At 42.0% G+C, this 24,307-nt stretch overlaps 1 protein-coding gene across 1 annotated transcript in view; it reads right to left on the minus strand.

Annotated features, from left to right (window-relative positions):
* LOC102291616 (ephrin type-B receptor 1) overlaps nt 1-24,307 on the minus strand; it is a 144,480-nt gene that overhangs the window by 34,784 nt on the left and 85,389 nt on the right. The window contains exons 8-11 of the mRNA XM_042220673.1: nt 19,006-19,081; nt 17,432-17,556; nt 3,281-3,446; nt 2,784-2,889 (exon numbers count right to left, since the gene is read on the minus strand). Of these exons, the coding sequence (XP_042076607.1) occupies nt 2,784-2,889; nt 3,281-3,446; nt 17,432-17,556; nt 19,006-19,081 (473 nt within the window). The remainder of the gene's footprint in view (nt 1-2,783; nt 2,890-3,280; nt 3,447-17,431; nt 17,557-19,005; nt 19,082-24,307) is intronic.

Genomic DNA, 24,307 nt, shown 5'->3' on the forward strand with positions numbered 1-24,307 from the left:
GTAGGCTATGTAAAATCACAGAGCTGAGGTGCATCGTGCGCAGAGGTCACCAACTTTCTACAAAGTCAATCTCTACAGACCTCCAAAATTCATGTGGCCTTCAGGAACAGTGAACAACGGTCGAACAACAGCCTTATGTCACCAAGTGCCATGCAAAGTGATGAATAAAGTGGTATAAAGCACGCCACAGACTAGAGCAGTGCAGATGTCTCGTCTGGAGCAACGAATCACACTTCTCCATCTGGATGACTGTGGGTTTGGTGGTTGCCAGGACAAGGGTACTTGTTGGGGCTGTCCCTCATAATTTCCAGTCAGAGGAACTTGTAATTCTTTCATTTCATGCTCCCAACTGTATGGGAACAGCTTGGGGACCTTTCCTGATCTAACATGAATGTGCATCAGTGCACAAAGCAAGGTCCATAAACGCATGGATGAGTGCGTTTGGTGTGGGAGAACTTGACTGGCCTGCACAGAGTCCTGACCTCAACCTGACCGTACACTTCTGGGATCAATTAGAGCGCAAATGCACTTCTGGAAGAATGGTCAAAAATTCCCATAAACACTCCTAAACCTTGTGGAAAGCCTTCCCAGAAGAGTTGAAGCTGTTATAGCTGCAAACCCTATGGATTAAGAATGGGATGTCACTCAAGTTCATTTAAGTGTGAAGGCAGACAAGCAAATACTTTTGGCAATATAGTGTATATATAGTAAGGTACCATTTAATGCAACTTCAACTGTACTTCGTTTTAAAAGTATTATTTTACTTTCTAAGACATTTATTTAACAGCTCCAGAAAATAGTTTTAGGTGAACATTTTACACAGTTGATAATGTTTTAAAATAGAGCACATTATTAAAGCCGACACCAGTGGTTTTAACCTTCAAGCTTGCTGAATTACAAAAAGCAGAATGTAATGAGATCAGTCAAACGTCTGTTTTTTAACAGCTGCAACAAATAGGGATTTTTTTGGATCCAAATTTCTCACATGGTTTAATATCAATCGAAATTCAAATGATAAGACACCACAAAAAAAAAAAACACATCAAAGATGAAAAACAAACAACAGATTAGTTTATCACATCTTTTTCTTCTTCTTCTCTACCACCAATCATGTCCTCAACCCCTTTACCCTATTACCCCTATATGTAAAGTAAGTAAGACAAGCTGTTCATGCACTGATGCCTGTAATTTAACAATCTAACGATGCCATACAGAATAATATGACACCCATAGGCGCCAAAGCGGTACTTTTGCAACATTGCTTCATTTTAGTGGTCAAGCAGGAGGTGGTGGACTGCCACAGAGTTCCTCTCATCTCCAACTGGAAAAATGATGAAATGCTGCCTCCTGGTTGGGGTTTAGAAGCTTGTATCAAATATGATGGCCTCTTATTCCCAAGTAACAGGAAGTGCAGTGTGACTTGAACCAACAGATTGGCACAAGATCAGCAGTGATGTGGGTGCTGTACCAGACTGTCATGGTAATGAGATTACCACTCCACCAAGTCCAACTTTCATAAGACTGCAACAAATAGTGCAAATAGTGATCATGAGATCTAGTAATGACCAAACGACTAAGACCGATGAAATCGGTTTCCTCTGTAGAAGGAATGGGCTCAGCTTTGGAGATAAGGAGAACAGCTCAGACATCCAAAGGGATCTCCTGCGCCTTCCGGTCTCAAGGGAGCCTTCCATTGGAGGTCGTTGGGTATATCCAAACATGAGGTGACCCTAGAATAGACTCAAGGCTCACTCGAGTGATTGGGAGCAACTGGGAACACCTCAGCTCCTCCAGGATCAACTGGAAAGTGTTGCTGGGGAAAAGACCCTACTTGGCTTAGTGCCATTGTGACCTGATTGTCTATAAGTGGAAGATGACGAATAGAGGGATGGATGGTGTTTTGTAAGGACTGACGGATGGACATTTTAGTACAATTATTCATGCAGAACTTTCACTTGTCATTTATTTTTTGTCACATCAACAACATATAAAATGTTACTTTAAAGGAGGTACATCAGCTGTGGCTACGCTCCACACAACACACTCCCAGAGGCTTCCATTATTTGGTTTACGCTTAAGTAGCGATAGCTCGCACCGTGAGCTAGGTGCTGCTCATATGGTTGATAAACTTCCATTTTTTTCTTTTTTTCACCATTTTAGCTGAAATAGAAGAATGCATGTGCAGCAGCTCTCTTATTCATTTAAAGGAGCTTTGTTAAAATACATTTATTTGATTGATATTTGTGGGTGTCAGATTTATTTTACTGGGTAATTATATTTGAAACAGATGGCAAATGTCAGGAAAGAGAGCAGGGGATTAGTAAAATGGGTGAGGGATTCTGTTGCTGGGGGCCTTTTTATTCATGTGGTATGCTCCATGGCCAATCGGCCCTGAACATTTATCCTGGAAAAAAATATGTTGTTCAAAGTCCACTTACTGCTTTTAAAAAAGCATCTACCAGTCTGTCTCAGCTAATCGATTTCCTCAGCGGTCATTAAATAACGTGATCTAAAGACGTGATGTGTGGAAGCTGCAACTGTGCTACTGAAGTGCCGCTTTGTCCACGTAATTACAAATACCTTTGCATTTCGTTCAAAGCTCAAAAAAGAGGGGAACTGTTGTTTTAACTATCAGTTCATGTTCATAGTCTGACAAGTGAAAAGTATGTTATTTAATAGGACACGTGTCTAGCATCTCTACCTCTTTGGATTTTGCAGTGACACACATTTATGTGCAGCTGCACTTTCGTGTGAAGTGAGCAGGTGTGTCAGCTGTGCATTACCTGGTACAGATGATGGCGATAGCTACTAGTGATACAATACACACTCCACCAACTAGAGAGCCAGCAATCAGAGAGAGCTGCTGTCCGAGCTCTGACTTATATTCATCTGCAGAACACACACACACACAAATTAAGGAAAAAATATTATATTTCATACTCCTCATATGTTTCAGTCTTGCATACACACAGCTGAGCGTTTCTGGAAGGGAAAATATATAACTGACACTTTTTTCTCTCTAATACACAGAAAATATAATTTACAAGGCTCATTTTACATGACTGCAAGCACTCTTCACAAACATACACACGCGCGCACACACACACACACACACAGAGAAAGTAAGGGAGAATTTAATCACTTCACAGCCAGAATTTCACTCTTGCGCAACCCTCTCACATTCCCTCTCTCAGCCCTACACTCGCTTTCCTCTCCACCACGAAAACCCACACCCACACAAACACCTCCACACACTCCAGATAACCACCCACACACTTACCGTCGGTGAGGGTTTGGAAGAGCATGTCTTTGCTGTAGGCTCCGTAGCCCGCTACAGTGCGGGCCCTCACCTGGACCACATAGCCGGTCCCGGGTCTCAGACCCTCCAGAACCACATTAGGTGTTTCGCTTAGGACCATCGAACTGTTCAGCACAGATGACTGCAACTGCGTGTGAGGTACAGAGACAATTAGGAGATATATTTAAGAAGCAGCCCAAACAGTCTGTCTGTAACCAAAATATTCTTTTAGTCTAACTTCAGCACTTAGTTTTGGCCAGTATAAACAAAAATACATCCAAAGTAAAGCGAAAACAAAAGAAATTGGTAAAAGCACCCTTTGCCAGGCTTCATCACATTGCCCTGTTCCAAATAACAAAAATATTACAGTTACACGTAGTGGTACAATATGTAGTCATGGAGATAGTTTGGGTTTATTAATCCATATTTGGATATCTGTGTTTTCATGTAATGTGAAGCTGAAACAGGAAAAAAAGTAATCCACTGGCCTCACTGTGTATAGCTTTTATTTTATTAAAACTTCACACAGAGAAGACACTGGATTGTTGTTTTAGGGAAGAGTGTGCTGTGATACACAGTGGCCAAAGCACGATTGTGTTTAGTCTCATTTCATTGTGGCTATTAAAAAGCAAGGCAACACTTCACATCGGTAGGTTTGGAATACTGGTGTCCCAAACGAAATAATATCATCATTTCAAAATGCATTTTGTATTTAATCAGTTTATCATTGTCAAAAATGAAAATTTGTTTGATGAATTCGTAACTGTTACAAATTTGCAGAAGGTGGCAAAACACTTTTTAGCAGCACTGTGTGTGGGTCACTATCTAACCTAATCCACCTTGAGAATACAAGAAGTCTACGTGTGCTGTCTTTCTTTTTGTTGTAATGATCTCCAGAGCTGAGAGTTGTACACAGACACAAGAGACTCATCAGTATTACACCCCATGATTCAACAGCTAGAACAACCTTAAGAAGGAATAACTTAATATTTCCTTAATGACTTTCTAATCCACTGTACGAGGATTTATAGAGGTGCTCACACTTTCTGCTCTTCAGTTAATCAAGTGTGTTTGATTAGCAGCACCTGGCTGCCACTTACCCTCTCAGTTCCTATGGAGGCAGCGACTGATTCTGAGTTTTTGTCAAATAAATAATGACACAGTGTTTTGTAGTCCATCTGAGTTTGTATTTACCTCATTCAAAGACCAGATGTATGCACCAGATGTGTAAAACTTTCTTTTGACCCTGACTGTACACAGCAGCAGTTGCTTGTAGATGGATCGATGGTTGCCAGTTTGAAAACTTGAACATATTATCCAACCCCTCTGGTCAGCTCTATTGCATCTGTAACCATAACCAGCGCTCACCTCATGGTTACACTGACATCCTGGATAAAACGATCTACACTATGGAAAAGTGAGTGATGAATAAAGAAACACTACTTAACTTACACCTCTGTGTCGAAACTAAACACTAAGATTGGGAGACTGCCATTTTTTGCAGCACATAAAGATTCAATAAGTCAGGTTCCTCTTTAAAACAGAAAAGGTCAGAAACAAGCATTTTGCGAGATGTGAAGCCCTATTCAAAACTAAAGAACTCCTAAAGCTGCTGCTTTTGCAGACTTGATATTGGTATTCTTAAACAGATCACACCATATGATTTGTGAGGCTTAATCTGATTCAAAATGGGCAGAAGGCATTCAAAATACAGCGGCAGACTGAGTGTTTGCTGAATGAATATAATGATTCTGTGCACAGGAAACAGATTCCACACAGCAGAAAACAGTATGTGAGCTTAACCTTCCCTTCCCCATCAGTCTCTTATACTAAACTGTAACCAGAGTAAAGGGCAAAGTTGTCCTGTCCTCTCTGGAAACCTAAATCCTCACAGGATCCTCTCAGACATCAAAGGTTCCTCTGGTACAGTTGCAGTCACTGTCAGAAGGCAAGAAGTCAGAAATCTTTAGCTGGCACTCGTGCGATTTCCAACATTTACCCCGTTAGCACCACTTTGGAGCCAACCCTACAAAAACAACGAATAGTCTTTAGCGATCCTTTGTCATTATTTCTGGAAAGATACATAAACATGATATGTTTTTCCAGTTTTCTTGGTGTGGTAACAGAGAATCTTGCCACATGAGAACAAATGTTGTTCAGGCTTTTTCAAGCTCACTATCGTTAACATTTCTAAACCTCCAGTTTTTGCTTCATATGATGCTCCTTGCCCTCATATATCTTCCAGTTATGTTTTCACCCTTTTTAACCCCACCCCCCTTCATTCCCTGCATATATAGGTATTTCTGTCACAATGCAGTTAATTAGCTATTATCCTCAGAGACAGGTGAGAATTTGGTCTTCACCCCTTCCATTTCTTCTTCTGGACTGAATTAGGTATGAGACCTATCAGGCCACTCCAATAAACCAAAGACCACCACCTTGCACTGCTATCTTTCTCTGTCTGCCTTCTAGACTTCCTGTCTTCAGTCGGTTTCTTTCAGATAAAAAAAAAAAGCTTCACTGCAGTTAATTTGAAATGGAGTCTGGAGAGAATGACAGATATAATGTGGTGATGGCATGAAAGTAGAGGAAGGGAAGCATGCAGTGAGGATGAAGGGTGGTAGGGTGGAGGGGGTCAAAAGCATAGCAAAGATGAGAGGAAGAGAGATGACGGTGGTGATGAACAGGACAGGTCAGGAGGGAAAAGAGTGGGAAGAAATTGAGGGAAAAGCAGACGAAAGGCTGGGAAGGCTATCAGAAGATGGAACGGATGAAAGAGGGTTAAAGATGATTGTTTTTATTATCGTAATCTTTCATAACCAACAGTCATCCCCCGATCATCAGCCCCCTTTGTTGCTGCAGGGCCTGTTTACTTTTCCAATATGCGATATCATATATTTACTACCTTCATTCATGTCATCTTAATATATTGATTTCTCTTATTAACATATATAAAAGATGGACGCCGCTAATTGCTTTCTCGTAATTAGGACATAACGCAAGGACAAGTGTTAAAGGCTTGAAAAGAATGCGGTATATTTGCAAGTGGACAGAGAAATGGGGTATTGTGTTGGGGGTGAAGTTTGAATTTGAAGGTGTGTGTGTGGGTGGGGGGGAGGGAGGATGAGGGTGGCTCTATGTTTGCCAGAATGAAGAGGTTAGGGGGCAGCCCATATGGGAAGGCCTGGTAGCCAGAGATAAGTAATGGGGAAAAATCCAGCCTTCTTGCACCATATCAAATTTACTACATTAAAACCTCATTATCTATAGAGTGGGAGTGGAAAAGGAAGGTGCGGGTGGGGAGGATGGGGGGGTGAGAGAAGGTGGAGAAATGACAAAAAACTGCCAGAGCAGGAGGTAGAGTACAGCTGTCTGGTAAGAAAAACCTGTCCTCTCTCTGCAGGCTTATCAAACCACTCCCCGGGGACATCTTCACTTTCAAATATGTGCTAAAATTAGTCTTTATGTGGCCGACTGCTCCGTGGTGTGAAACGCAGTGACTGAATTGGCTTCTGCGTTAAATGATATTGAAGTAAAAGCAGCAGCAAATAAGGCTGACTTAGAGTAAAGTCACTGTCATGATTTTGACTAACTAAGGGTTTTATCTGTGGCTGTCACACCACAGGTGCAGTACATCTCTCAGTGAGAGCACTACTTCTCACCGTGTACTCAGCTCACTTTAATTGCCCTGCGAGAGGCAGAATCTCGACCTCCTCTTCTCTCCCTACTCTCCATCTTTCCTGGAACTTTGCTGATACCAAAACTGTGAGAATAAGAGGAGCGGTGAGTGCTCCATATGGAGATAGGGCTACTGTGCTCTTCCTGTTATTTATTTATTTTTTGATGATGCCTCAGTGACAACGCTGTGTATGTAGAGTAAAAGACTGTGAAAGAAACACAAAAAAATGACGAACATGAAATACTAAACCCGCATAAGAATATAGATCAAATTAAAAAAGTGTTTTAAGGTGGTAAACAAAGCCACAACTCCTTCCTTTGCATCTAAGAGTACAATCACTATTTATGCTGGTGTAGGCTTTTCAGGAAGTGCATTATGGGATTGGCATGGTTGTGCTCTGCTGCTAGACAGCCAATGCACAGCTTTGTAGACTCTTGTCTACATGTAGTAGCTGTCTGCTGACAACAGGAGGCAGTGTCAAAAATATGCTGAGCAACAGGTCTGTAGAGTGTATTGATCCCCAAGTTGAAAAACCCCTGCATTCAACCTATTCACCTAAGCAGTCGGCAGCGGTGTGTGGGGACGGTACCTTGCTCAGGGGTACCTCATGATAGCCGTTCAGTGGATTCGAACCCCCGAGCTCCCACTCTACCTACTGAGCCATTCCTGCCCATACCTGTAGACCAATGTTCCCTCTAAGCTGCGTGCATGTGCAATTGCGCACTGGTGGCACGATCTCTGCGCACAGAAAATCTGCGTTGCACACAAAAGAAAAGAAAAAAATCTAACCTGAATTGAAAATAAAACTTTAACAATTCTGTTTTGCAGTGTTAGTCAGTGAGTGACTGGCTGCTCCCGCATCGGATTAGAACAAAGCCACCTTATCCCATAGTCATATTTGTATATACGCAGTTAATCAACGTCGTTGACAGGCTACGACAGCGTCCTTATGTGCTGACACCGGTGTTTTAGCTAGCAAAGCGGCGTGGCTGATGTGGAGTTAATGGCAATGTGTACAACCACTGGAGATGTGAGCAGGACAGACGGAAGTTGACGGAAAAAGTGTGGACTTTATACCAGTTTTTAAATTGTGTTGATCGGCCACGTAAAACCAGAGTTATGATAAAAATATATGCAATGTTTGTTTTTCCTGAATACTATCGTTGTTTATATTTACTGCGGGAAGAAACGGTAAAAACGGCGTTTTATAAGGAAAACGCTCGAAAGCACTCTCCACCTGTGAGCAAAACCAAAAAACCCCACCCTTTCCTGTTCGTCGGAAAAAGTACCATGTCGACCAATCAAAAAAATGATATGGCAACATGATATTTAGTTGGGGGAAGAAGGCAGGAAGTTTTAGGAGTGACAGCGGTGTTTTGAGATGAGAGATTTGCGACGTTTAGCGCAAATCTTGTGTGAATGTTACAGCTGTTACAGCAGTGATACATCTCCTGCTGTCAAGCCTGCAGGTATCAGGCTGTTGCTCTCCTTTCTCTCATAGTGGACAGAAATTATTTTTTGGAGTGGCACAAATAATTTGTGTGGCATCAAATTTGATGCAGAACAGCTGATTGTTCTGTAAATAGTTTGAAATGTTTATTTAAAAACAACTTTGTTGTTTGCATAACTCAGTAACTTTTTTGAAGAAGTAACTATATAATTAATTGCCCAACATTGGTCATTATATGCTGTATTTTGCAGACAGAGTTACAAGTCAGAGCTTTATTGGAGTTCCAAGTTATTTTTACTTCCAATAGTGTTAACATACTACGCAGGTCATGAACAAGGTTTTTTTTAATTTTCATTTTAAGTCGGCTAAAGCACTTAATTAAAAGAAGTCTAACATAAATGTAAATGCTGTAGTTTGATAATTTTAATAAACCATGTAACTTAGATGGATTCGATGCTGGCGTGACCACAGTGCACACGTCTGTTGTTGCTCACAGTGGTCCAAGGGGCCGCTCAGGGAGTTTGTGTGTTTGCTCAGACACATGAAAAATTAGAGAGAACATTGCTGTCGACTGTTTTTGAAGTTCTAACACATTTGTTTACTACAGTCTTTGTCTGTGCTTTATTGATCTTTTCATGACTTTGTGGGCCCCCTTTACTGTTCAGGCTAGCGTTTGAATCCAGCATTCAACCTATGCATAGATTCAGCAACATCTACATACTGTTGGTTATTTTCTTGCTGTATGTAAGCAAGCCCACGTAGACTGCATAGCATAATCCTGTACTCTGCGTAGCCAAACACCTACGCAAACAGACTACAGACGCAGTACCATGAATCCCACTTGAAACAACTATTATCCGGTTCTGTGCTTCCGGATAATGTTTGAAATACAGCCAGTCCTACCCTGGAGAAACATGAAACATTTTACATTTGAACGGCAGATGAAATGAAAATGATATAAATGGTTTTCGTTTATCGGAGATGAGTCACCCTCACCGAGCTTACGGAATCTCTCCTTTATTCCTAAAGGAAAAATCAGCGAGTGTCGTCTAATGCCCATTATAGATAAGAGACACTGAATCGGCAGGAGTCTAAATGAAAGTTTTGTATAAGAATTAGTGAGGTTTAAGAGACAGTAGTGAGACCTGCTATGATGTATGGTTTAGAGATAGTGGCACTGATAAAAAGGCGAGCGGTGGAGCAGGAGGTGGCAGAGTTGAAGATGTTGAGATTTTAATTGGGAGTGAGCAGGAGGGACAACATTAGAAATGGAGGAGGGATAGTGGATGTACTGGGAAAAGGATGTTGAAGATGGAGCTGCAAGAGGATGAACACACAGAAGATTCACAGGTGTAGTGAAGGAGAACATGCAGAGGGTTGGTGTGACAGAAGACAATGTAGGAACAGGGTGAGAGCTAATGCTAACAGTTAACCAGCTAGAAAAAGATAAAAATAAAGGTACATGCTGCTGAAAAATACCTGTCTTTAAAACTGTTAATAAGGCATCACAAATTATTACACAAATTAATTCAAAACTAACAATACAATTAAGTGCAATTTATAAAAAGCATTAACTCCACATATGTTGGAAAGCAAACCTTGAAGTAATAGGTACTGATTTTTAATTATGTAATGACAAATGGTTGCATTAGTGCCACATTAAGGCTTAAAAAGCAGCAGCAGTATCCATAAAAATAAAAAGGAAAGATTCAAACACACGTTTTCAGTTGTTTTTGTGCAGCCCTGCGAAGTTGACAGCCCTGGAAAATTGGAATCTCTGAGCAAGTTCTCTGAAGCCACGGACTTTAGGGCTGCGCATGAGTGTTTTCATCAAAGAGAATAGATAAGAAAAACAGTTGACAAGAGTACTGGGCATTTAAAGTTTGTACTTGCGCTCACAGTTGAGAGTTTCAATGAGTTATGGAAGTACCAACTCGCTGACAGTGTGTATTAAAAAGAAAAAAATGAGCACAGGGAGAAGCAGTGGTATTCCAAAAAATGCCAAAAACAATTTTCTTCAGATCTTGTGTGAAGGACTGGAGGATGGTGGGGAATGAAATGTGATCCGTGGCTGAGGAGGCACGCGCTCTGTTTGGTGTATGTTACACAATCCCTTGTAGGTGCTTCACTCTTTGTTTTTAATCTGTCTGCAGCAAAAGTCTGTCTGTTTTTGCAGCTGTTGGCTCTGCTTCAAAAAAAGATGAGGACATTCTTATATTTACCTTTGGGTGATAGATATGGGAGTAATTTAACTCGGAGTCTCGAAATGCATTGCTTCCTATTTGCGGAATTACAAAGACAAGATATGCTGTCGCAATTTTCCTTTCTCTTCTCAATTTTCTTTCCTAGAGCAACGTCTTTGATAGGAAAGCAATCAGAACCTGCATGTTTTACCACTGAATCAGAGGCTCACATTGGTGCCTCTGCTCTGACACTCGCTATTCAAACTAGACTATGAAGTCTTTTGTTCCCTAGTCTCCTGGTTCATACAAATTAGGACCTTGTCCACTACAGGCAGCTGAAGGCTTGATTGCTTCAGTAAGACAGCCTCACAGAAGACTGGTAGGAGCTTTGAAAAACACCCACTGAGGGGATAAATTGGTGGTTTAGTGTTTCTGCTTTTGAGTGAATCGGTTAACAAGATTAAATGATCTTCCACTATTCTACATTACAAAAGCTGGAGTAACACTGTTATCAACGCTGCAGCAAGACATTCATATTGTGATCTCTTTTGCAAAACACTGACTCCAGAAGGGTAAATAATATTCTGTCTGCACAAGAAACTGCTTCATATCTGGAGTGCATCCACAGAATGGAAATCTGATCACAAAGCTAGAAGTATCTACGCTGCTCGAAAAAATGAAAGAAACAAATCAGAATATAGATCTGATCTCAATGGGGGGAAAAAATCATGCTGCCTGCATATCTATACTGATCGGGTAATGTGTTAGGAATGAAGGGATGTTACATTGTTTGATGGAAATGAAAATTACAAACATACAGAGGGCCTAATTCAAAGACACCTTGTAAATCCAAGTGAAGAAAAGTATGTGGCAGACCAGCCCATTTTACTGAAAATTCACCCCAGTCACTCAACATGGCACTCAATGGTTTGTATGTTCTCAATGTGCTTATGTACATGCCTGACAACATCGGGGCATGCTCCTACTGAGACCACAGATGGTGTCCTGGGGCATCTCCTCCTAGATCTGGACCAGGACATCACTGAGCTCCTGGACAGTCTGTGGTGCAACCTGGCAGTGTCTGATGAACTGAAACATAACGTCCCAGACGTGTCCAGACGCGTCCTATTGGATTTAGGTCAGGCGAGCATGGGAGCCGGTCAGTATGAACTCCTTTATCTTCCACAAACTGTCTGCAAACTTTTGCCACATGAGGTCAGGCATTATTGTGCAACAGGAGGAAACCAGGACCCACTGCACCAGTGTAGTGTCTGACAGTGGATTTCACAGTGTGCCAGTGTATTGTTGCCAATCCTGTAGAGGTCTCTGCGCCCCTCTGTGGATATGCCTCACCCCACCATCACTGACCCACCGCCAAACCTGTCGTGCTGAGCGAACGTTCTTCATTTGTTCTCCAGACCCCTTCACGTCTGTCACATGTGCTCAGGGTAAACCGGCTCTTATCTGTCAAAGGCATATTCTGGTGTTCTGGCAAATGCCACAGTGTCGGGCAGTGAGCACAGAGCCCACTAGAGGACACCAGGCTAGCCTCATGTAGTTTGTTTCTGATATTTGGTCAGAGACATTCACACCAGTGTCCTGCTGGAGGTTTATTTTGTAGCTCTGGCAGTGCTCATCCTGTTTCTCCTTGCACAAAGGAGCAGATATCGGTTCTACTGATGGGTTAAGAATCTATTACAGTCCTGTCCATTTCTCCTAGAGTAGCTGTCTGTGTCCTGGAATCTCCTCCATGCTCTTGAGACTGTGTTGAGCGACAGAGCAAATCTCTTGGTGATGCCATGTATTGATGTCCCATCCTAGAGGAATTAAACTACCTTTGGAACCTCTGTGGGGTCCAGGTGTCACCTCATGCCACCGGTGACTGACCCTAACTGAACTAGTGCAAAAAATTGTCAGAAAAGACAGGGAGAGAAAAAATGTCAGTGGCCTCCACCTTTAAAACCATTCCTGTTTTGGGGGTTTTCAAAAGGTTTTTCTTTTTGTGAAGCAGTATATATAGAGAACATGGAAGTTCACATGATTAGCATGCCAAGGTCCAAATCCTAAAAATGAATCCAACTCCAGGGCATCTCTCTACAGTGGTGAGATAGGCACTGGTGAGTCTCCTGCTCTTCTGGACTCTACAGCCAAGCCCTATGCTAAAGCACTACTTTGGTTGTGGAGGTTCCCCTCCAAGGTTTTGTTTCAGGTGGCAGCAATGACCTTGTTTTGTTCACCTCCTTTGGATTAATAACCCCTCCACCACAACAACCTTCATATTCCTAAAAGGAGAAGCAGGTTTCTGGTTGCTTTTATCTGAAAAATTACTCACAATAATAAACTTTATTCCAGAAAAAAATACAGTTATAACCAACTAAAAATAATTTCTTCTATAGGGTGGCTGAGCTTAAACTTTAGAAATAGTTCAATCAATCCTGAGGGAGAACAGAATAGAGCTGGTGCTCCTTTATTTCTAAAAAGCTCAAGTGGTTCAGGCATTTCATAAGGCTGACTTCAGGGTGCCTCCCTTTGGAGATTTTCAGGGCATATGCATCATGTAGGAGACCCTAGGGTAGATTCGGACTTTGTGAAAGGATTTTATGTATATCTGATGTGGTACTGGAATGCCTCTGGATCCCTCAGGATGTGCTAGGAGACGCTGCTAAGGAGAAGAATGTCTGGAATAACTTGACCTGGCCTAAAGAAATGATAGATGGAGAATGTGGGCATCCCTCTTGTGCAGGAGATCAAGTACTGAGACTGAGAGTTTCCTTTTATTCTCAGTATAACTCAGAGGGTCAGGGTAGGGAAGAATAAAGAAAACTTCCAAAGAGTTCAGCTAACGGACACAAGTGGTTCTTCTCTCGGAGCACATTTCTGGCCTTTGCGAAACAGGAACAATAGGAGTAAAAGAAAGCTACAAAGGATCATTTTGAATATCGATCATTTTCCTTCAACCTTGCCTGCCTGGAACAGAAATCCTCAACACTCTGGCCTGGAAGAACGGATGCTTCTTGTTCTCTTTTCTGTGGCAGACTCCATCTCTCTGGGGTGAAAGGCTTTGCCCTTTTAAGATAAAGGTAACTATGTAATATCAGTGCTCTGTGCTGACTTCGGGCATGTACTGAGGTCCACGGAGAGACCTGAAGCCCACAGCAACAGAGAATGCTGAGGAGATGAATCTAGGACACCATCTTACTCAGCAAACAATAGGGAAATATTAGCGGCTGCAGTCTACAAACACTATGATATCCCGCCTCGCAGACTTTGGAACAGACAAAACAACATAAGCAGTAAATTGAATAAATGCATCGGAGCTGTATACATGACTGCCAATGAATATTTTCCTGTAAAACAGCAACAAAAGATATCGCCGTCTTGTGTGGCTACCTAAATATTTAATATTTCAGCTAGGATCGGATTAGCTGGAAAGGTTTTGGGGAAATTTGTCTAAATTACTGTCCATTTGTCTTCTAAAGTTTTCAGTAAAGACTAAAGAATTAGCTGCTTGAGACTCCCAAGATCAGCATGAGCTCTTACTGCTTCTGATTAGCCTAATGGTTGATTTAATTTTCATCTTCACAAATCCTAATTTGATCTTATATTGCATGTTGCCGATAACAAAGCTGCAGCAGCCCAAACTACTCCCTTTGTTCGTGTTCGATTCAGTGAAACGCTGAGTTGGAGGGAGGCGGTCCTCATTGTCTGAAAACAGCTTTTTAAAGCCAGTTGTTAACCCCTTAGCAGTCCTATTAGTCCCCTAAACCATCCAATGTCCCGTGGGCGGTACGTCCGACTGCTAACAGTTTAATGAATGGACACTCATCCTTCCTGCACAAATACGATCAACAATTTATGTGTGGTTGAAAAAAGAAAGGCTCTACATCACTGTAAAACCCTGTCAGTATGGCTGCAGGCCCCATTAAATATGCATTGTAGCTCTAAGATCAATCCTGACTTATTAGGAAATAATATTGCATAAAAGATGATACATGAATAGGCATTCAGCACGAGTGCGAGACAAAAATACATCATTTATAAGAGCTATAAATTGTAGAAATATGCTGACAGGTTTCTGCCTTCAGCTGTCCTGAAATAATTGCCATGTTGATCAGCCACCAAACCCAGTGATGTTGATTTTTATCAAGCTGCAGTTTTCATACTAAATGACAAGAAATATTTAATAACAACGGTATTACAAAAACAGCAGTACTGAGTGATTATTATTTCTTGAACGATATGATGGAGAACAGACACGTTCAGAAACATTTGTCATGGTGTCTGCTGCTGTTGGATGGATGTTCTCAAGGAGTCTATGAAACTACCAGACAGCCCGTAATCTTCTGTCTAGTATTAAAAACATAACATCATGCCTGTATAAATTATCGCCATACCCAATACACTTTTGAAGCTTCTCTTTGATAGATGAAAAAATTTCAATTATTAAATTTTAAAAACTGGTTCTCTTCCCTCCGCTGCCTGGAGTTATCCTACCCCCTTATTTTCTTAAACTCCTGGATAGATGTAGTACCTAACTATTCTTTTTTTGGTGAATATTTTAAAATTGCTATCAGCCTCTCCTCCTTATTAATATTAAACACATCTAATTTCTTTCAGTAACATGTTTTTTGTTTGTTTTTTGTTTGCTGTTTTTTGTGTTTTCCAAGGGACTAAATCTGGAAACATAAGGTAGCACATACAATATCTACCTAGCAACAACACTTCTGTGAGCTCCTGATGTGTGTTTATAATTAATGCTTTATTGTTGATGAAGATGGGAACTTGAACTCTACATCACCACAGTGAGCTGAGGAAGATAAATCTAGGAAATGATCTCACACCCAGCAAACAATAGAACACTATTAGTGACAGCGGACACTGTAACATATGTGAAACCATTAAGAGCCCCTAATAAAAAAGCAGAAAGTGCAGTGCTGTGCGTGAGTCTATATTTTGCTAGGAAAATTTTGAAATCGGTGCAGGGATTTATTGAAACATGCAGAAACATCCATAGAAATACAGTATTTAAGACAAAATCAGAGTTTATATAAATGTAACCAGCTTGAAAGTCAAGTCATTTCATATGATCGCCATTAGTCTTCAAGACTGTTTTGGGCAAGCTTTCTTATCATTTCTTTAAGCAGCCTTCAGGAATAGTTCCCTAAGCTTCTTGAAGGACTGCCTTTTGTTCTACTCTCTTCTGGGATGATCCCACATTGCTTTAATGATGTTAGGGAGGCCAATCCATTATGTGCCTTTTTGTTTTCTATCTGGGTTTCTACTGCACTAGTAGTGTGTTTGCGATCATTTTCATGCTGAAAAATTCAGCTCTTGCCAATCAGATGGTTTCCAGATGGTACTGCATGATGGATCAAAAATCTGACAGGACTTTTCAGTGTTCATAATTCCATCAATCTTGAAAATCCCCAACAACACTTTGTGAAATACAGCCCCAAACCATGAGACAGCCTCCATCTTAGCTGTGTCCCAAAACGTCGGCTGCATCCTCCTGAGGCTGCATTTTTAGACCAATTACGTCACAGTGACACAATGAAGGCTGTCCCAATTCGTAGACTCCTCCGAATGCGGCCGACAAATGCGTCCTCCTTTTCCTAAGATTTGAAGGATGGGTCGGGTGTATCCTTCGTGGCCCACCATATCCCAGAATTCATAGCGCGGCCCAGCCAATTCCAGTTTCCAACAATGGCGGCAGCTACTTAGTTTTAATATTACTCTTATTACTCTTTCTGGGTCACAAAATAAACTTTTAACATATTTTAATGTAGCTGTGTAAACTTCAAATATCTGCTTGGTTTATCAAGACATCACATATCGCATATTTGCAAAAGTGCTCCGACCTTTTCGGAGACGTCTGTTACCCACCAGATCGATGGCTAGAGGGGGTTCAAGGGTCACTAGAGCAACTAGAACAGCGGACTCCTGGCTTCATCATTTTTTTTGCTAATTGAAAGCCACTCTTCCACCGAGACCATTTCTGATGAGGCTTCAGTGAACTGCTAATGGATCAGCTGAAGAGGAAGATGCATTTCTCTGATCAGATCTTTGTTGGACTTTTTCCTGTTTCTTAAGGACATGGCATTCAGACATTTTTCACTGCAGACAGTTTTTAAGATCTGACACTCCTTCTGTCCTCTGTTTGTCCAGTTTCCTCAAATGTTTCAACGACACACTACACACCGTGTTGTCACATGCCAAGTTTTTAGCTAATATCTCTTTGACAATCACCTTGTTAGTACAAAAATATTATTGTATGCCTATCAAAGTGTCTGTTTTGTGACAGGTTGCTGGTAACACAGTGCCTAAAGATAAAATTAAAAATGTTTTTTTGATAAGTTGTCTGTTATGTGTAGACACAACACTGGTTAATGCCTTTAATTAGGTGCTATTCATTTCTCTAAAAATGGTCAGGTATTAGGACTGGACTAAAAATGAGTGAAAAAACAGTGTTCAGAGAAAAAAGAAAGCATCTGAGGACCATTTTTAAAAATTACAAGAACTTTTGGGTTTCTTGGAAGCAAAATATAAAGTACGCAGTGGTGGCTGATAACTTTTTGCACAGAACTATACGTGTAGTTTTACCAAAATGGTTGGTGTTACTTTTATTCAAGTTCTTAATGGCTGAGGTGTTTGTGCAGAAGTGAGAATCCTGCTGGTCTTTAGTAACAGTCCTGATAATGGATGACTCTGATGAAGTTGATATTGATTTGCCTGCTTTATTGACTAATGAGTTACTGCCAGCGACTATAGCACCAAAAAGCACAGACACAGAGACAAACACAGACATTTATCATCCCACCTACCTTGTCATAGTATCGTATCTCGTAGTCGAGGATAATTCCATTGGGCTGTTCGGGCGGTGGCCATGACAACGAGAAACTGCGACTTGTTGAGCTCACTTGGTGCATTATGGGAACTACTGAGGGAGCTGATAAAAAGCGCACACACATACATACGCACACAAGAATACACAATCAATTAGGCAGTTAAAAGACTTGCTAGCATGTTTAAACACCATAAATATGGAAATACAGAGTTTAATGACATATTGCCAAAGATTATTTGCACTCAAAGGAGAAAAATGTTTCCTCTTCCAAGCTCATGAAAACAAATTACTGCACTTGTCACTGATGGGGAAACAAGAGCTATGTCTGCGATGCATTTTTAACCCATAATTTTGGGAACGAGAAGCTGTTGGCTGTAATGTATTTCATGGTTCAGCTTCTGGATCGTTTTATGTGATGGCTTTCATCACTTTTGTGCTTTGATAGTCTCAAGTGGAAATATGAGGCGAGAAGAAGACTAATATCACACAGCATCTGGAGATGTACTACACTGTTTTAAATTTAATTAAATTAGTGTTTTAAAGGACAAAAAACCCCAAGAGAATTTGTCTTCTTGGTTTTATGGGGATTCTGCTGAAAGCCATTATATCCTAAATAGACTGTATGCATCTTACACAGCTGAGTCACCATAATTTCATACAGCAGCTATAACGCACAGTAAATGCTATGATGCCTCAAGAGGTGTATACTTCTGCTGGAGAAATAATTTGACAGCATGAGCGATCTGTCACCTGAAAACCCCACAGTCTTTTTTTTCCTCACATAGCCACAATTGAGCACCCCCCCCCACACACACACACACACATACACAGTGTTGAGTTTTACATCCTAAAGTCCAATGAAATACACTCAAAAGCTATTGCATAATTTAAAAATCTCCCCCAGTGCAGTCAACCTGAAAAATAAATCAGTTTTTGTTGAGTCCTAAAAGATTTCAGGGATAAGAGAGCCTCGCATCCGACAGCGGTAACAAATGCGCTCAGAAAACGGCAGGGTGACAATGGATCATGTTTCGATTAGGAATGAGCCAGGGGTGCTGTAGATGAGGTAAATGATGTGTTTTTCCATAGCAAAGCGGCTTTTAAATCTAAATTTGGGTAGCAGTGGAAATATCACTTGTGTCTGTCTCCATAAAGTATTGATGGAGTAATAACTCACTCACTTTATGGCCTCTAAGAATTATACTGAGGGAGACCTAGGGTGAGGAAAGCAGGGAAAGGGGGGAGAAAGCTGAGAAAAGCAGAATTGAGGGAGGGGGAGGAAAAGCGATGAAAGCTGTGGATGAGCAGGAAAGAAAGAGAGAGAAAGGGGAACGAGAGCGAGAACAGGCAGAGCGATGACAAGCACATAACATGTTTTATGAATTAAAAGGCTGTAGCTCAATTTCCTTTATCTCCCCGGCCATCCCTCCCTCACATAATCCACGGTGCCCCGGGGTATGCTAGCACACACACAGATGCACACACACACACACACACACACACACACACACACACACACACACGCAAAGAGTCATTGCTCTCCCAACTTACCAGCCTGATTGGTTGTAATGTTGATTGACAGTTGTTGGGCGGGGTAAGGGCTCTTGTTGGAGACTCCGTTGACTGCCTATAGAAAAGTAATGGTTATTCCACCCTCAGACATTAAAGTTAATAGTTATTTGAACTGAGTTCTCCACCCCCATCTCTTCATAGCTCTTGGTGCCTTTCCATTCAAGCAATGCATCTGTTTAACAATAATAATGGTGGCTGATAGCTTGAACAACTAGCACATGATTTACCTTTAGCTTCTCAATTTTAGCTAGCAACTGCTGTTGTTTTTTGCCTGAAATGACTGGTGCTAGTAAAATTTGGCAAGCTAAGAGTAGCTAAGTTTAATGCCCCAGAATGATATGAAAATAGCAAAGCTAACAAGTTCAACTGTCACAAGCATTAACTATATTACATGTTGAGTATTATAAGGGAAACCTCAGATTCATGCATTTCTTTGAGACCTAGAAAGTATGGCTGCCTGATTCTGATAGATAGAATCACACATTTTTCTTTGCAGCGAAATTGTATGTTTCACTTATAATGTTAAAACAGTTAAGGCTTGTCAGGTGAGTATGAAAAACATGATAGTACTGCTGCAGTGTAGCCAGAACTTGGTTAGACTGAGTGCACAGTAGGAGAAATCGTAGTGTGCTTTGTAGTGAAATGCTATACAGTAGATGAGGTAATCTACAAGGGTATGATAACCTGCAACTCCACAAAATAATTGGAAATTGCACTACTGTGCAACAACCTTAAACCATCCCTCATCTCTCTCTCTCTCATATATATATATATATATATATATATTATAGTACAGGGTGGGCCATATATATGGATATATATTCACTCGGACTTTCTGACCACGTCATGATCCACCTAATCCCCGCGTACAGACAGAGGCTGAAGCTCTCCAAACCTGTCGTGAGGACCAAAAAACTGTGGAGCAACGAGCCTATCCCAGCTGTCACAGGGTGAGAGGATGGGGCCAATATAGCCTGAACTCTCTTAACCAAGCTTTCTTTAAGTGGTCATCGGGAATAGTTCTTCAGGCTTCTTGAAGAACATTACACGGCCTTTCTTTGGATATTGTTGCAGAATTTTTTCTCCCCATTTCTTAAAGACATGACTGTCAAATATTCTATCTAAAGAAAAACGTGAAAGTATCACTGTGAATATCACGAGAGAGTCTGGTTCCTTAGATTTACAGGGTGGGCCATTTATATGGATACACCGTAATAAAATGGGAATGGTTGGTGATATTAAAGTCCTGTTTGTGGCACATTAGTATATGTGAGGGGGCAAACTCCTCAAGATGGGTGGTGACCATGGTGGCCATTTAGAAGTCGGCCATCTTGGATACAACTTTTGTTTTTTCAATAGGAAGAGGGCCATGTGACACATCAAACTTATTGGTAATGTCACAAGAAAAACAATGGTGTGCTTGGTTTCAACGTAACTTTATTCTTTCATGAGTTATTTACAAGTTTCTGACCACTTATAAAATGTGTTCAATGTGCTGCCCATTGTGTTGGATTGTCAATGCAACCCTCTTCTCCCACTCTTCACACACTGATAGCAACACCGCAGGAGAAATGCCAGCACAGGCATCCAGTATCCGTAGTTTCAGGTGCTGCACATCTCGTATCTTCACACCATAGACAATTGCCTTCAGATGACCCCAAAGATAAAAGTCTAAGGGGGTCAGATCGGGAGACCTTGGGGGCCATTCAACTGGCCCACGACGACCAATCCACTTTCCAGGAAACTGTTCATCTAGGAATGCTCGGACCTGGCACCCATAATGTGGTGGTGCACCATCTTGCTGGAAAAACTCAGGGAACGTGCCAGCTTCAGTGCATAAAGAGGGAAACACATCATCATGTAGCAATTTCAAATATCCAGTGGCCTTGAGGTTTCCATTGATGAAGAATGGACCCACTATCGTTGTACCCCATATACCACACCAAACCATCACTTTTGTTGTTCCAACAGTCTTGGAGGGATCCATCCAATGTGGGTTAGTGTCAGACCAATAGCGGTGGTTTTGTTTGTTAACTTCACCATTCACATAAAAGTTTGCCTCATCACTGAACAAAATCTTCTGCTGAACTGAGGGTCCTGTTCCAATTTTTGTTTTGCCCATTCTGCAAATTCTGTGCGCCGATCTGGGTCATCCTCGTTGAGATGCTGCAGTAGCTGGAGTTTGTAAGTAGAGGTCTGCGCGGGAATGTTTTTTTAGTCCCGCTCCCGCAAGGTTTTGTACCGCACCCGACCGCTCCCGCTGTATATTCAGTCTTTGTTCACCCGCTGCCCGCTTAGAATAATTTTCTACCCGACCCGACCGTTCCCGCTAAATTTAGATCTGGTTTCCAAAATCTCACATTTAAATGGGGTACCACCAAAAAATAGAGATAACAGATAAAACTGCAGGTTGTGCAATGATTGTATTTATTTTTCTTAAACAAGATGCATTTATCTGTCAACATGCAACATTTATCTTTTAACATGGAAAACGTGTTGCAAAAATAAAATAAATAAAAACGAATACAGCATTGTGGCCTACTTGTTATTTTTATGTAAAATACAAACGTATCTCACAGACATCGAATTTTCCTATTCTTGCTGCTGTGTCGACCAAATGTTGGGCCAGCTGTGTGAAGCCTTTTCCAGAGATGGTATCATACGGTCGAATGTCTTGGCAAACAAACTGAACACATTTGTCTCTGGTTTCTTTTTTAAACTTCTCTGGCACCAGCAAAGATTTAGTAAATGCCAGTTTTGTTTGCCCCTTTGTGATGGGACATGAGTGCCGCCTTAAACCTGAGGTTCCAGTCTTGTGACTGCAAAAGGGTAAAACTTTGAGGCATTTATCGCATTGTACAAAGGGTAATTTTTTTCCATTTGCGTCTATGACGCATGAAAAAGACTCCCATACATCAGACTTGCCTGATGTGGGTTTCCTTAAAGTAAACTGACCGTTGTCTAATCCCAGCTGAACGTCCTTCAAGGAAATTGCATCTTCAGTTTGCTCTGCCATGTTGGTAAAGCGCGCTCTGATGCAGGTGATGCGCGCACAGAGTCACAGACTGTGCAAGTAAAATGCACGTGCAAAAAGCACTGATCCATGCGCTCAGTGCGTGTAACAGGCGTGAGCACTGGCTGTACCAGTGCTCAATTAGAATGAGGAAATCACAGATATGCTGTTCCGAAAAAATGTCGGGCACGCTATATTTTCAGACCGCGCGCTCCCGTTCAAATTACACCAGAGTTACCGACCGCTACCGCATTTTATTTGGAAATTTATTCCCGCGCCGCAAGAAATCTGGTCGGGTCCCGCGGCTCCCGCGGGACAGCCGCGGGAATGCAGTACCTCTGATTTGTAAGGGTGCCATTTGTGAGTAGCTAATATCCGCCGAAGGGATGTTCGACTAATGCCACTCTCCAGTGACATGCGGCAGTGCTACGCTGTGGGCTCTTGCTGAATGAAGCTAGGACAGCCACTGATGTTTCTTCATTAGTGACAGTTTTCTTGCGTCCACATTTTGGCAAATCCAACACTGAACCAGTTTCACGAAACTTAGCAAGCAGTTTGCTAACTGTAGCATGGGAGATGGGTGGTCTCGTAGGGTGTCTTGCATTGAAATCTGCTGCAATGACCCGGTTACTGCGTTCACCAGATATCAACACAATTTCGATCCGCTCCTCACGTGTTAACCTCTTCGACATGTCAATGGCTGTGAACAAAGAGAAACTTGTAAATAACTCATGAAAGAATAAAGTTACGTTGAAACCAAGCACACCATTGTTTTTCTTGTGACATTACCAATAAGTTTGATGTGTCACATGGCCCTCTTCCTATTGAAAAAACAAAAGTTGTATCCAAGATGGCCGACTTCTAAATGGCCACCATGGTCACCACCCATCTTGAGGAGTTTGCCCCCTCACATATACTAATGTGCCACAAACAGGACTTTAATATCACCAACCATTCCCATTTTATTATGGTGTATCAGAATCAGAAAGGGTTTTATTGCCAAATGTTGAGCAGGTTTACAACATTAGGAAATTGCTGCGGTGCTTCAGTGCAAACATACTGTCATAAATTACGCTTAAATAGACATGAAAATAAAAATAAGAATAAGAATTAAAAGTGCTAAGTAGATAGATATATACATGAGTGCAGGTGGTGATCAGTGCCAAACATGGAATGATGCAGTGACACAGCGTAGGGTCATGTGTTAGTGGTGGGAACAGTCATACGGTTATTGTTCATGTGTCCAACAGCAGAGGGGAAGAAACTGTTCTTATGGCGAGAGGTTCTGGTGCGAATGGACCGGAGCCTCCTGCCTGAGGGGAGCAGGTCAAACAGACTGTGTCCAGGGTGAGAAGGGTCAGCTGAGATCCGAGCTGCACGCCGCAGTGTCCTGGAGGTGTACAGGTCCTGCAGAGATGGGAGTCTGCAGCCAATCACCTTCTCAGCAGAGCGCACAACACGCTGCAGTCTCTGTTTGTCCCTGATAGTGGCTCCAGCGTACCACACGGTGATGGAGGAGGTGAGGATGGACTCGATGATTGCAGTGTAGAATTGCATCATCGTCCGTGTTGGCAGGTTGAATTTCTTCAGCTGCCTCAGGAAGTACATCCTCTGCTGGGCTTTCTTATGACGGAGGTGATGGTGGGCTCCCACTTCAGGTCCTGGGTGATGGTGGTACCCAGGAAGCGGAATGAGTCCACAGAGGTGATGGGGGTGTCAGTCAGGATGATGGGGGGGAGTGGGGCTGTGTGCTTCCTGAAGTCCACAATAATCTCCACTGTCTTCTGGGCATTCAGCACCAGGTTGTTGTGGCTGCACCAGGACACCAGACGTTCAACCTCCCTCCTGTAGGCAGACTCATCCCCGTCCGAGATGAGTCCAATAACGGTGGTGTCATCTGCAAACTTGATTAGCTTGACAGACTGGTGGGTGGAGGTGCAGCAGTTGGTAGTACAGGGAGAAGAGCAGAGGAGAAAGAACACAGCCCTGAGGGGAGCCGGTGCTGATGGTCCGGGAGTCCGAGACATTCTTTCCCAGCCTCACATGCTGCTTCCTGTCCGTCAGGAAGTCAGTGATCCACCGGCAGATGGGATCAGGCACATTCATCTGGGAAAGCTTGCCTCTGGAGATGGTCTGGAAGGATGGTGTTGAAGGCAGAGCTGAAGTCCACAAACAGGATCCTGGCGTAGGTTCCTGGGGAGTCCAGATGCTGCAGGATGAAGTGTAGGGCCATGTTGATGGCGTCATCTACAGACCTGTTGGCTCTCT

The sequence above is a fragment of the Haplochromis burtoni genome, unplaced genomic scaffold (genome assembly GCF_018398535.1).
Source record: "Haplochromis burtoni strain Fernald_Lab_line unplaced genomic scaffold, NCSU_Asbu1 Contig_53, whole genome shotgun sequence".
NCBI classification, from domain to species: domain Eukaryota; kingdom Metazoa; phylum Chordata; class Actinopteri; order Cichliformes; family Cichlidae; genus Haplochromis; species Haplochromis burtoni.